General features: G+C 41.3%; 1 protein-coding gene across 1 annotated transcript in view; it reads right to left on the reverse strand.

The window, feature by feature from the left end:
• The window catches only part of DGKI (diacylglycerol kinase iota), a 460711-nt gene that overhangs the window by 278616 nt on the left and 168312 nt on the right, over positions 1–13783 (reverse strand). The window contains exon 3 of the mRNA XM_030825779.1: positions 12845–12940. Within this exon, the coding sequence (XP_030681639.1) occupies positions 12845–12940 (96 nt within the window). The remainder of the gene's footprint in view (positions 1–12844; positions 12941–13783) is intronic.

Consider the following 13783-nt stretch of genomic DNA (forward strand, 5'->3'; position numbering starts at 1 on the left):
CCCACCTAGGCAGGGTCAATTCCACGACCTCCCGAGAGACCTACAGGGAGAAAGAAGAGCAGTGCCTGTGTGTTGTTGTTTGAAACTGACATAAAAAGTTGTCTGTTTCCCAGATAGCCAGTGTATTTTATATTTTTCATCTGTAGAGAAAGAAAACCAAAATCTTACAGCAGAAAGCCAAGGGGGAAAAAAAGACTTCGTGAGCTGAATATAAGAACTAGAAAGACACCCAAAAACCTTTCCTCTTCCTGAGAAGCGGCCAATCAGGGCTCACAGGAGAAACAACCTGGTAAGAACCAAATTGCTAGGATTGCGTTAATTCAAAGCTAAAGTTGATGATTGGTTATAAAGAATGATACGTCCATCATGTTTTGAGCACTGGATTAAGTTTGGTAAAAACTACAGTCAGAACAGTACAGGATTCTTTTTAAGGGAGGAAAAAGGTACATGTCTGTATTTCAACAGTTTACCCTTATACTAAAATTTGTACCAAATCACACTCTTAAATGGTTAAATGTGACTTATGTTAGTGGATTTAATACTTCTTTTTAATGAGAAGAAAGTGACAGGCACAAAGTTTCTCTGATAGGCTTCAACAGAAAGCTACAGCAAGCCTGTGGTCCCTGATACTCAGGAGGCTGAGGCAGTAGGATCACTTGAGCCCAGGAGTTTGAGGCTGCAGTGAGCCAGGATCACATCACTGCATTCCAACCTGGGTGACACGGCAGAATTCTGTCTCTAAAACAAACATACAAACAAACAAAAAAACAGAAAGCTATGACGTGAATCTTAGGAGAAGTCTGCACCTTGGAATTCATTTGGGTGACTATCACATACTGCCACCATCTTTTGGAAATCTTCTTAAAATTCAGGCAGTTATTGAGATATAAAATAAATATTGCAGCCAGTCTTTATAACAAGCATGGCGAAGGGCCTAATAAGTTTGAATGGGTTTGCACAAGTCTAATGAAATGATACTAACAAACTGATGCCCTCAGAGATGCCAGGCGGAGAGTCATGGGGAATGATACTCAGCGTGCCCCTCCATCTAGATTACCGTGCGGCTCAGGTATTCCTTCTGCCTCCTCCCTCATAGTCATGATACATTAAAAAGGGTTCCAGCCTAATGAACTTGAAGAAATCCTTAAAAATCCATAATTCTATTCCCACCCTGGCTCTCATTTTACCCAAGGACACTTCATATGTCATCATGCTTATTACTGAAGTTCTCTGTACTTTGCTGCCCTTGTTTCTTGTTTTTGCTTCTTTAAAATTTGCCTGCTTCTCTTTTCTCTTATTTCTTTTTCCCCATTTGTTTTTCCATGCTTCTCAGCTTGGAAGTCAGTATGCAACCATGGCCGGTCACTAGTTTCAACTCATCAGATGCAATCTTCCTGGTTTTGGCTCTTTACAGGTGGTTTTGTGGCTGTTCCTTGTCATATTTTTACACGCTCTTCAAGGTGATTATTTGTGCCAGCAGGTCAAAGTTGCGACGTGTCTTATGGTAGAGCAATTGAAGGGTTGATATGCATGCAAATATGGATATAAATATAATTACAGGTACACAGACACTAATAAGTAGAAATTCATACCATTAGAGCCCTAGACACATACACACCCATGTGCATCCACAAATTTCAAGCAGACAGACTTGAGTGAAGATGGGCTAGACATATTACAGAAGTCATAACAAAACAAGTTAATAGAAAATGGTGTTTCTATGTCTTGGTGGCTTTCTCTAGCTCTGAGGTAGCATATCACGGGGACAGCAGAGATCTGAGCCTTAGTATAAACCAGGAAATCCCAAACACTTTGCCTTTTTTAGTCCTTGCTGGTGTGATAGTACCATAAACACCATCTTACTTGTATTATGAATCCTGACGTGTTTCCATTATCAGTTTACTTTGTGGAAATAGAATTATCTTCTTAAAGTTCACAGCTTAATATTTCTAACCAAACATTTAGAGATATTTGCTTTGATATGGAATACTGTATTTCTAGTTCAGAAGCGATATCAAGCTGTGGTAAGTTAGTTATCCTTTCACTGCCATTTTTCACATTCCAAGCTATTTGGTGACATAATTAAGGCAGTCTTCCAGCCAATCTAGTCCAGGAAGACCCACAGACATCTCAGTCATTGTTTACTCAACACTGTACCTCCAGTTGGTAATGTTTTCACTGACACATATACACCCGCCCATATCATTTTTTAATGACGACATCATACCCACAGAGATTTGCCAGGAGGCTAGCTGTGTGATATACACATTACCCACACCGTAAACACAGCTCACTTCTGCCATGCCAAGTAGGTACGACTTACCCACTTTACAACTAAGGGAACTGAGACCCTATGAGACTGTGCGACTTGCCCAAGAAAGACTAGCTAAGAGTGGAAGCAAAGTCTTTCTAACCCAAAGCCATCTCTATGTGTTACAGCCTACTGTTTTCCCCTTTTCTTTGCTAGTGGTAGACTGGGGACCAAGACTGATGAGGATAGACAGGAAATATGATATTTAATGTGATTGCTTCATATGATCTGTTCTCATGAGATCCCTAGGGGAACTGACTAATGACAACCACACATGACCCCCGTGCCAAGATGGCAAAAAGCAGTGTCTGTTCTCCATGAGAATGAAATAAAATGCACTGCAAAAGGCATAGCACTGGCTAAACAGCGCATAAAACCTTACACAAGTCACCTACCTGCATGTGTTAAATCTCCCTCTAAAGAGCCTTAAAAATGAGGCAGGAATTCAGACGTCCTGGATTATAAATATAACAATACTTAAATGGCAGGGTTGATCGGGTGACAGGTGTCTGTGTGTGTATGTGTCTCTCTCTCAAAGAGCACCTCGTTGAACTCATTCATTCATTCAATGTTAAGTAACACAGGGTAACTATTCAGTGCAGTCACTTATCCTCAGTGTGGGGAATACAGCAGAGGACAACAAGGGCAGAGTTCCTCAGCTAAATGGAGCTTATGCTCTAGTGTTGGACGCAGATAAATAAGCGAACGATTTTTAAAAGTATGATAGCTAGTAAGTGGTGTGTGCTATAAAAGGTTGACAGAATGGGGAAGGAACAGAGGGGAGGGAAAGCCTGCCTGCCAGCTGGGCTAGTTGTTCCACCTCACAAGCTCAGTCCTCAACTTTCCTTGAGGAAACAGAGGTAGCAGGTGAATCTAAGACACTTCAAACCTAGTACTCTGGGCTGTCTCTTTTGGCTCTGTTTCTTGGAACCACTTTCGTTCAAGGAGGAATGATTATAGTGGACAATATTTATTGAGTGCCTATAATTTGCCAGCTTGCTGTTATATATGCATTAACTCATTTAATTTTCACAACAACCACAAGAAGCAGTATTATCCCATTTTCCAGATGTAAAACTTAAGCTTAAAGAGGTTAAAACAAGGACCAGCGTCACACAACTCAAAGCCTGGAAATCAGGATTCAAAGCCAGGTCATCTGATTCCAAAGCTCACACGCTTTATCAACACATCACCTGCACCTCCTTAAATGAAGGCATCAATGCAGGATTTTCCATTTCCTCGTGTTTTTAAAGCATCACCTTCTGAATATGTATCCACCTCGTCAATGTGGCGGGGAACAACAACAACAAGCTCCTAACAAACAGAGACAATACCAACTTTGGGGGCCAGTAGTGATTTTGGAGTAACTCATAATGCAAATAATGCTTCCATCAAGATTGAGTGCCTCTGAGCAACAGGAATACTGGTTAAACCCTAGTGCTGTGGGTCCCTGCCCCTGGAAAACACTGCAAGAAGAGAAACCATTTCTGTACACCTGGGCATTGCCTAGGTAACATGTAAGCCTTATGCTAAATCAGATGCAAATTATGTTTATTACTAGGTAACAGGACCATACAATACCCAATAACAACAGAACTGCTTCACAGAAACACACACCCTTACACAAACACGCAAATGCAGCCTCAATCTAAAATTGTCATGACAGAAGAGATGACAATTATTCTCAGAGGTTCAAACTCTAAGAATAAAATAAGACACATGTATTTTGGCTTAATGAAAGTTTAGTATAAAGGCAAAAGAACTGCACAAAGATAGAAAAAAGCCATAAAGCTCTAGAGAGTGAGTAAGCCTCTGTGACTCTTTTTCTCCTTTATCTTTAGGTAGAAGCGAACAACCCAATATGACCACTTCAAAAGGTTGTTGTTATGGATCAGAGATGAGTATGAGTCCTAGGAAAACTGCAAAGCATTGTGTGAGCATTTCTCAAATGCTTTTCACTGACTCCTAAGATCCTACAAAATGGCAATGGGTGTTCCGTGGGGAAATTATGGGTTCCACAATCCTCCCATCCACTCAAAAAAAAAGTAGGAAATCCTGCATACCTTATATGCTTCGTTGAGCTTCACAGGACCTATTTGTATATTAAAGTCATTCAGTGTTTTCAAAATTTATGGCCATGAGCTCCTTTTAATGTATAATACCGTATATTGTCTTCATTTGAGTTTAGTGTTCTCCAGAACAAAATTTTGGGTAAAAAGAAAATGGGTTGTGCAAATAGACAATGGTACTATTGATCCAGGGTCACCTAGAAGTGACAGAATCCGAAAGATCCCTTGGCTTCATAGCCTACATATACTATCACTATCCCCATTACATGAAGTGAGCAGTATCAGCACTAGATTCTCCTTTAATATACAGACAGCACTTGCTACCAAATTATAACAATCCTCATGACAGTTGTCATAGTAACAATGGCTAACATGTCCTGAGGGTCTACCATGTGCCAGACACTGTTCTAAGTGTGCACGTGAACGATCTCATGGAAATGCTGAGCTATCAGGCCAGACACCTGAAGGGTGACATTACTTCCACCGCTGAGAGCACCCCACTCTCTCCCTCTCTCGTATCCACTGACTAGGAACTCAGCAGCAGAGAGTGTGTCCGTGAAAATTCTTTTCTTATTTTTGTTGATGGCTACACTTTCTATGAGTCATCTTGATTCATTAGATCCTCAATATCCTAACGGTGAAAAAGGCCCCTGGCAGAGAATGGCTGGCACCCAAACAACTCAGAGAGCTGGCTTTGCCTCCTGGGCTTTATTGCCACACACGTGGTTCCCTCTGACAGCCTGCACCCAGCTCAGCCAAACTGCCATCTGGGGTGCAGATCATGAGTCTGCTGGCATTTGAGGCTGACAGAGCAGGAGCAACATGCAGGCAGATCTTGGTGCATTCTAAGTCCAACGCTGGTGCTCCATGGTACACACCAGCTAGACCCAAATACACAGATGGCCAGAAAGTCCCCAGTAATGCATTTCGGGCTCTGATTCTCTCATCTCTCACCCACACACACAGATGCATGGGAACCAGCATTTTCACCAGCTGCTGCCTGGTGCTCATTCTTCCTGAGATGAAACAGACAAGGTGTAACTGGGCTCAAAGTCATTTTCATTTCTGAACAGCAGAAAGCTGAAAGTTTCCTTCAAATAGGGCAGAGAGCTATGACCCTTGTACTCTTCTTGAAAGTTTCTTCCCAGAATCTAAGGACATGACCAGCATTCCTGTGAGCAAATATTGTGATACCCCATTACAGACAATGATGAGCTTCTGATTCACCAATAAGAAGACACAGCTTGTGAGATGAGATCGCAGAATGGGTTACTTTGATTTGTCCCACTCAGTTGTTCCCAGTCATGACTTGGTAAGAATATGGATGCTACACACAGCAGCAAAATGACAGGTGAAGGCGTAAGAGTCTTAGTGTTGGGATAGACAGAATCATCCCAAATGTAAGGCCTTGTTAAGCCAGAGTCCAAATCTGCTAATTAGCTTGTTCAACTCCATGACATTGAACCACAGTAGGTACAGAAGAGGAGGAAAATGAATACAAACATTTGTTAACTGATTTTATCCCTCTACTGATTCTGAGAGGTAGATTTAATCACCACTATTTTACAGAGGAAACTGAGGCTCACAAAGGCAGAGCAGAACTTGCATTTTTATCTAGATCTTTTTGTCTCTGGATCTGTGAAGCTCTCGGACCCCAATCCTCCAACTCTCATATCACACGGCCTCTCTAATGTAATTCATTCACTTTCTCAATAAAACTGTACTTGAAAAAATTGCAAGCAACGTTAGAAGAAACCTTAGAATTAAGGCCGGGTGTCACAGGTGGGGTTAAGCCATTTTCACCAAACATTATCTACAAGGAAAAGACTAAAGCAAAATAAAAGAACAAAACAATAACAAAAGCAAAGCAGTACCTATTAGCTGGTCCATGAAAAGAGGGTGGCATGAGCACATTTAAAAATAGAGAAGATATATCTGGTAACAGCATCCTGAAGTCTGACAGTTCCATTTTTCTTCTAACACAACCTACACGCTCACTCACCTCACCATCTACCTACTCTGTTCCCTGCGGCTCCCAGCTTCTGACACCAACCTGCCTGTCTGCTCACTTATACCTCAACCACATACCACTCAACCTAAACACTCAAGACTGCTGTAGACGCACCTGTGTGCATACGTGTCCATGAGCCTATGTAACTGTGATATCTGCATGGCCAGATAAGGTAACTCAACTTATAGAATGGCTACTATATTAGGTTCCTAGCACTGCCCTAAGAAAGCAAAGAAGTCATAAAGCTCTGGATAGTGAGTAAGCCTCTCTGACTCTTCTTTATCTTTAGGTAGAAGTGAATGGCCCAATATGACCATCCCAAAAGGTTGTTGTAACAGATCAGAGATGATGAGTATGAGTCCTAGGAAAACTGCAAACATTGTGTGAGCATTTCTCAAATACTTTTCCACTGAATACTAAGATCCCACTCAATGGCAATGGGTATTCTGTGGGGCACCCAAACTGGGCAGCTTAAAACAACAGAAATGTATTCTCTCACACTCCTAGAGGCTAGAAGTCCCAAATCAAGATTTCAACAAGGTTGAACACCCTTTTGAAGGCTTGGAGGGAGAATGAATTTCATGCCTGTCTCTTAGCTTCTGAGGAGAGCCACAATCCTCAGAGGGCCTTGGCTTGCAGCTGCATCACTCTAATTCCTGCCCCCATCACCACATGGCCTTCTTCTCTGTGTGTATATCTCTATGTGTCTTTTTTTTTTTTTTTTTTTTTTTTTGAGATGGAGTTTCGCTCTTTTTGCCCAGGCTGGAGTGCAATGGCGCAATCTCAGCTCACCGCAACCTCCGCCTCCTGGGTTCAAGCAATTCTCCTGCCTCAGCCTCCTGTAATCCCGGAGGCATTACAGGCATGCATCATTACCCTGGCTAATTTTGTATTTTTAGTAGAGACGGAGTTTTTCCATGTTGGTCAGGCTGGTCTTGAACTCCCAACCTCAGGTGATCCACCTGCCTTGGCCTCCCAAAGTGCTGGGATTACAGGCGTGAGCCACGGCACCCAGCATGTGTCCTCTCTTATAAGGGCACATGTCATGCTGGATTAGGGCCCACTCTACTCCAGTATGAACTCATCCTAATTAATTACATCTGCAACAACCCTATGTCCAAATCAAGTTACATTCTGAGGTACTGAAGTCCTGAGGCATCAGGACTTCAACATATCTTTTGGAGTACACTATTTAGCCCATCACAGCCACTACACACCAGGTGTGAGAACCAGGCCACGGTTTTTGTCTCTCTACCCTGACAGTGAACAGAATCATCTGTAGATCTGGTTGTTTGTTTTTGACATCAGGCTGAGTCCCACTCCCTAGAGATCCTGATGTGGTACATCCAGAATGGGAACCAACACTTTAAAGGTAAGATTAAAAGGTAAAATGGCATAATTGACTATAATGCTCATCCAGAAACAAGAATCACTGTGGTCTATCTCAGTAGCAATACTTTAAATCAGGAAACTGAGGCAAAAAGAGGCAAAGTGATATGTCCCAACTTTACTCAGTACATAAATGGAACAGCAGGTTTTCAAACCCAGGTCAGTCCACACAAAGTTTATTTCCTTCTGACCACCCATGCTACCCATCTGTGCCTATTCAGGTCTGTGTGACCACGGTGGATGTACAATTTGCATATCAATGTAGGCAAGTTTCTTTCAAGTCTGAGTAGGTGCACACTGGTATGGACTCCAGGGATTACTACTGGAGGAATGAGCTCCTTTTGGTACAAATATTTGGCTCAACATGTTTGTATAGCCTAGCCCCAGAGGATGAGAACAGTTTCTATCTGGCTGTGCCCGCTGAACAGTGAGACACTGGGTACTCAACCCAGCTCACAAACACCGACAGAATAAAGGAATGAATAAATGAATAAATGTACATAAAAATAAATGTCACCAAACGACAGTGATTCTGGCTGGAATTTTATTTCAGGTTTCCCGTGCCCATAATCAGGTTGGGAAACAGTGATCTTTCTACTTCAGTTTCACTACTTTTGCATCCTTTTATTTTATCTAGACCAGAAAAAGAAACAGTTGCTAATTTGGGAACTGTTGTCCATTTGGGAACAAATTTAATTCCATTACGTATCTGCTCTATCTGCTCACAGGTATTCTACAGTATTAAATGTTGCCACCAGAGAACTGTGGAACAGGAAAGGTCACGTGGTTTAGGTTTAGCCCCCGAAGTTTGGGAACAAACTCTCCTACAGCTGTTCTAGGGTTTTGGAAGTCACTGCCTTGCTTTCAGTACCCTCCAATATCAGTCCCCAAATACCAATCCACATGGCAGCAGTAGGTCCCGGCTTTGCAGGACAGTTTTAGTTTTACATAGATGCCCTAATGTCCCATAAGCTAGGGTGATGCAGTTCTGGTTTATCCCTAATGTTACGGCATCATTATTAACAGCAGCCACTTTCACCTTCAAAAGTGTCTTGTTTTAGAAAATGTATTATATAGTCACACTTCCTAAGCCCACCAGTATTTATAATATGCACTCCATGTTTTGTTTCAAAAAACCTAACTGCATTCTTATTTCCATTTTTCTCTGACACATGCTCATGCACAGCTCATGATTGCCACCTCCTTTTTACAGAGCTTGCCCCACCTCTGAGTTTGCTCATGTTCCTCTTCCCTGCCTGAAATGTTCTCCTTCTTCAAACTCACTTATGTAAATCTTACCCACCTTTCAAAACTGAGCTTGAACCCCATTTCCATGAAGCTGCCTCTATCTGCTTCAACCCACACTGACTTCTTCCTTCTCTTAACTTCTACTTGTGACATTTGCTTTGCTAAAATAGGGAAGGAGTGAAAGGCACATCGTAGATGATGGATTCACTCCTCCCCTGAGCACTCTGCCTGTACTTTGTTTAGGAGCCTGCAGGTAGTACCTGGTTATGGTAATTTAGTCCCAGCCCCAACAGGTAGGCTTTCTTCAAAGGTGGTTCATTAAAAGAAATTAGAATATAAATACACGATCTGCTTATGCATACTTTTTTCCCAAAAAAGACTGTTGTTCTAAGAAAACTGCAAACAGAGCATTTAAACTAAAGACTCACCCTGGAGATCTCTGTGTCTGACCTCTTGCCCAAAGCAGCTGAGAGTCCCCAGCTACAGCATCCTTGAAAGATGGCCACCCACATTATCCACAAACACACATCCCACCAGTCAATCTCTCCAGGCACCTTGTTCCCTTGCTGGGAAGCTCAGGCTGACAAAGTTCTTTCTTATCACACGGTATTTCTCAAAGTTAGGTTTGCGGACCATCTGCATCAGAATTATTTGAGGTGCTTGTTAAAATCACAGACTCCCAACCAGGTGTGGTAGCTCACGCCTGTAATCCCAGCAATTTGGGAGGCCGAGGCGGGTGGATCCCCTGGGATCAGGAGTTTGAGACCAGCCTGGTCAACCTGGTGAAACCCCATCTCTACTAAAAATACAAAAATCAGCTGGGTGTGGTAGCTTGCACCTGTAACCCCAGCTACTCAGGAGGCCGAGGCAGGAGAATTTCTTGAACCTGGGGGGCGGAGGTTGCAGTGAGCCGAGATCACACCACTGCACTCCAGCCTGGGCAGCTGAGCAAGACTACATCCAAAAAAAAAAAAACAAAAAATCGGAGACTCCCAAGTCCAACTCCAAGCATACTGAATCAGCATTTGGAGCCAAGAAGGAAACAGGAGTGTGCATTGTTAGGTTTCCCAGGTAATGTTTGTTTATTGTTATAAAGTTAGAGTCGGTGGATTCTACCTCTATGACTTTTCCATTTCTAACAACAGACAGCAAGTCACTTCTCTTTTCTTCAAATTAACTCTTAATATACTGGAAGACATCTCTCTGCCTTCGCTCCTAATACTCAGTTGTAGCCCATGTAATCTAACATTTTTTAACAACAATCTTCCATCCCCTAAACCAACTTGTGCACCCCACTCGGGGTCCTCTGCTGCTTGCCAATGTCTCTCTCAAAATGGGATGCCCAGAGATGACATGTGCCTCACAGTGTGAGGTGGGGAGAGAGACCGAGAGGATTTTCAGTGCACACTGCCAATTTTGTGAAGGACAGTGTATCTACTTACACTCCTGGCAGCTGATGATGAGCCTGCCCATTTCAGCCTAAACCAACCAGCAGTAACTATTACCATTTTATAAATCTTTGCTAATTTAATAGGCACATGAAGTTGACTCCTGAGTTGTTTCAATTGGGATGCCTTTGTATTCTTCAGATATCTATTGGCAATTGGTAGTTCTTTTGTAAATTTCCTGTCCTTGTCCTTCCTGGGTTTTTTGTTTTTTTGCCTTTAATTCATTAGGGCAGTTGCTGAGCTAAGTAAGCCCTTTCTATGTATCATCTCACCAAACCCTCAAAACAGTGTTTCCCCCACTTTATAGGTAAAGAAACTGAGCTTCAGGAAACTTACAGCAGTTAGGTCTTCAGCTTCCTCACTGATTTATTCCTCCATTTAATCAACTTTTTTTTTGGAGGAGAGTTCTTCATCTTTCAGACGTTTTGTAATATGAGTTAATAGGGCCAAGTACCTGGTACGAAATTATGAGGAAGCTTCAGAAGGAAACTGGGAATGTTCTCAACTCTGTTTCTTCCTACTTCTACCCAAAATTTCCTTTATTCTCTTTGTTGCTTTCCCTGGCCTAAAGGTATTAGTGAACAAGCAACAATCATTTAGTAGATAGCAATGCTATTTACTGATAGAAGGTTTAAGGAGGATATGTGTCTCTGTTCATATATTTGTCAAGAGAGGTAGCCATCCCCTAAAAAGTAACAGAAAGGGATTAAAGGGAGCAATTTGGAAATAAGGGATGACTCTGTAAAAAATCATAGTCCATCAGTAGAAATTGTTCAAAAGTATACATGTAAGTAATACTGGCTTTCATTTTTTCCATTTTATATTGTCTTACATCCCAAGACCAGTGTTTACGCAATTAACCAAGACGCTAATGTTAATTCATTATTTACAGCATTTTAGTCCAAACAGCTGAGCTTCTCGTGGATTTGGTTAATTTAATCCAATTCCATGCAATTATACTTTACTTAAAAATATATATGCATAAAGTTGAAATCCTGATATTTAAGTCAATTCAATTTACAACAAAATTAGAAGAGAAGCAAATGATTAATTACAGGTCTAGAAACAAAAATAAATTAATAAGAAACATTTAACCCTACTCTCTGTTTTAGAAGGTAGCCAAGGCCCAAAGGTCACGAGTTCTCAGTGTCACACACTGAGCAGTAACATTGAGATTCAGCTCCAGGTTTCCCCACTTCCAATCCAGAGCCTGTTCATCTGGGTCTTTCCCTGACATTGATTCCCAACTTCACTTAAACAGGCCCTGTTCTCCCCAGAACTCTCAAAACTCTCCAAATGAAACTTATAAACGAGGAGTTAAAACAACTAAAGCAACAAAAAAGGTCTTGGTTCTGGGACTTTGTGCTTTTAGTCAGCCTGGTTAAAATCGTTGGTGGGCTATACACATCCTTCTATAAGCTTTGATGGAAACTCGATTTATTCCATGTTAGTTATTAACAAACACATATTCATTTGCAATTTCAAGGCCCTATATCTTGCTGCAAATATTTCTTTCACATAATAAACAAATATTTAAATAAAAAAAGAAAAAAGCATTCTATAAATTCTGGTGCTCATTTCCCCAAATAAGAAGGAATACATCTTTTCTTTCTTCTTTACTATCCTAAGCTTCCCATTACTCTCTGTTTGGACCAATCATTTAAAACTACACACAAACTTTAAGTTCAATTTCTCAACACTATCGTTTTGATATCTCCACAATGCACCACCTGGCAACCACACTTACCTCACAACATAAAGAGAATTTTAACCCTCTAAATAGATTGTTCTAAATAGGGACACAAAGCAAATTTTAAACAACAAAAGTTAACTCCAACTGACCTGACTGTTGATTGTTTATATTATTTCTAGAATTGAATCTTCCAGAACTTAGTCTGGATTATTTGTTAGCCTACACCCATTCCCAGCACAGGTGTTTCCCTCTCTTTCCACCTTCACCCACCAGTAAAGCCCCCACTGTGGCCACTTCCCTACAGACAGAGCCCCTTCCTCCACACACAGGCCTTGGCCCCACCCCAACAACCCCTCCATAAGCAGACACTACCTCGTACACATTTACCCTCTGCCCCCCCACCAACACACAAAAACCTACCCTGGGCATCATTATAAAGTAACACACGACACCAAGGCCTGGCCTGCATAACTGAAGCCTAAAACCATTACAAGTGATAACCTGAAAGCCATGTTAACTTGAGAAACTCTCTGCAAACCTTGAAAACATCCGGCAAGTTTTCCATCTCACAAGGACAGGCTCGTTCAAACCTCCCCTTGGAAATGTAGGCAAGGAGACCCCTCTATTCATTCAGATCCACAGGCCTTCCCCCAGCAAGACAGAGCCCACACTCACTGCAAATCTGACTTGGCAGTTCTCCTCTCCAAGGTAGCAGAGGTCTCCCGAGACGTTGGTCTCCAGCCACAGGTGTTCTCCATTCACGGCATTCTCCTGCAAGGAAAAGACCCACCTGACATCAATTTTTTTTTTTTCCCAGGGATAAGGAAGACTATTTCAAATTTAGATTTGGGATACAAGAAAGTTAGTGAAACGTAGGAGTCTAAACATTTCTCATTTGACCACTCGAAGTACTGCTAGAGTTGATTCTACCGAAATTCTAAAAAGGGAGAAAGGTGTTTGGAAAAACTTTGAGCTATAACTAAAATAAACATTAGGTTTATAGCTGCTTTATCCATGGAGGTGGTCATTTTTGAAACATATTCAACAAATGAGGGAAAAACACCTCTAAACAGTTTGATGTCAAACCTTATTCACCAGGCCCACCGCTGCAAATGTCATGACAACTGAGACTAAAATTATATTAAAATTTGACTTTGCTTAGTGAATAAGCTTAACAAATTAGCTAAAAAGGAGGATGGTAGCATTAAAGTATTTTAAGTAAAGACAGTTTGAAAATACAGTTATACCAGTAATAAGTAAATTATATTTCTAAGGGCAGAAGCTTCTTAAAACTAAGTCCCTGTGTACTCAAAGCATAATATGTTTCTACTAATTCACATCTTACTAATTCAGTAAGGTCTTCACCCAATTACTTCTCAATTTTTCAAACTAAATGTTATTGCTTCTAAAAATATTCATATACTTTGGATGGGGCGCAGAGCTGCTAGAATGTATGACCTGATGAGCAACAATCCTATTTTCCAGAAATGTGTAGTGTGGTATTGGGGAAAGGGGGAAGCAAACTGTTTTTTTTTTAATAGTATGATGAATAGAATTCCATATTCCTTCTTATGGGACACTACCTTGGAAATTATAGATTTATATATTAATTGT

The sequence above is a fragment of the Nomascus leucogenys genome, chromosome 13 (genome assembly GCF_006542625.1).
Source record: "Nomascus leucogenys isolate Asia chromosome 13, Asia_NLE_v1, whole genome shotgun sequence".
NCBI lineage: Eukaryota > Metazoa > Chordata > Mammalia > Primates > Hylobatidae > Nomascus > Nomascus leucogenys.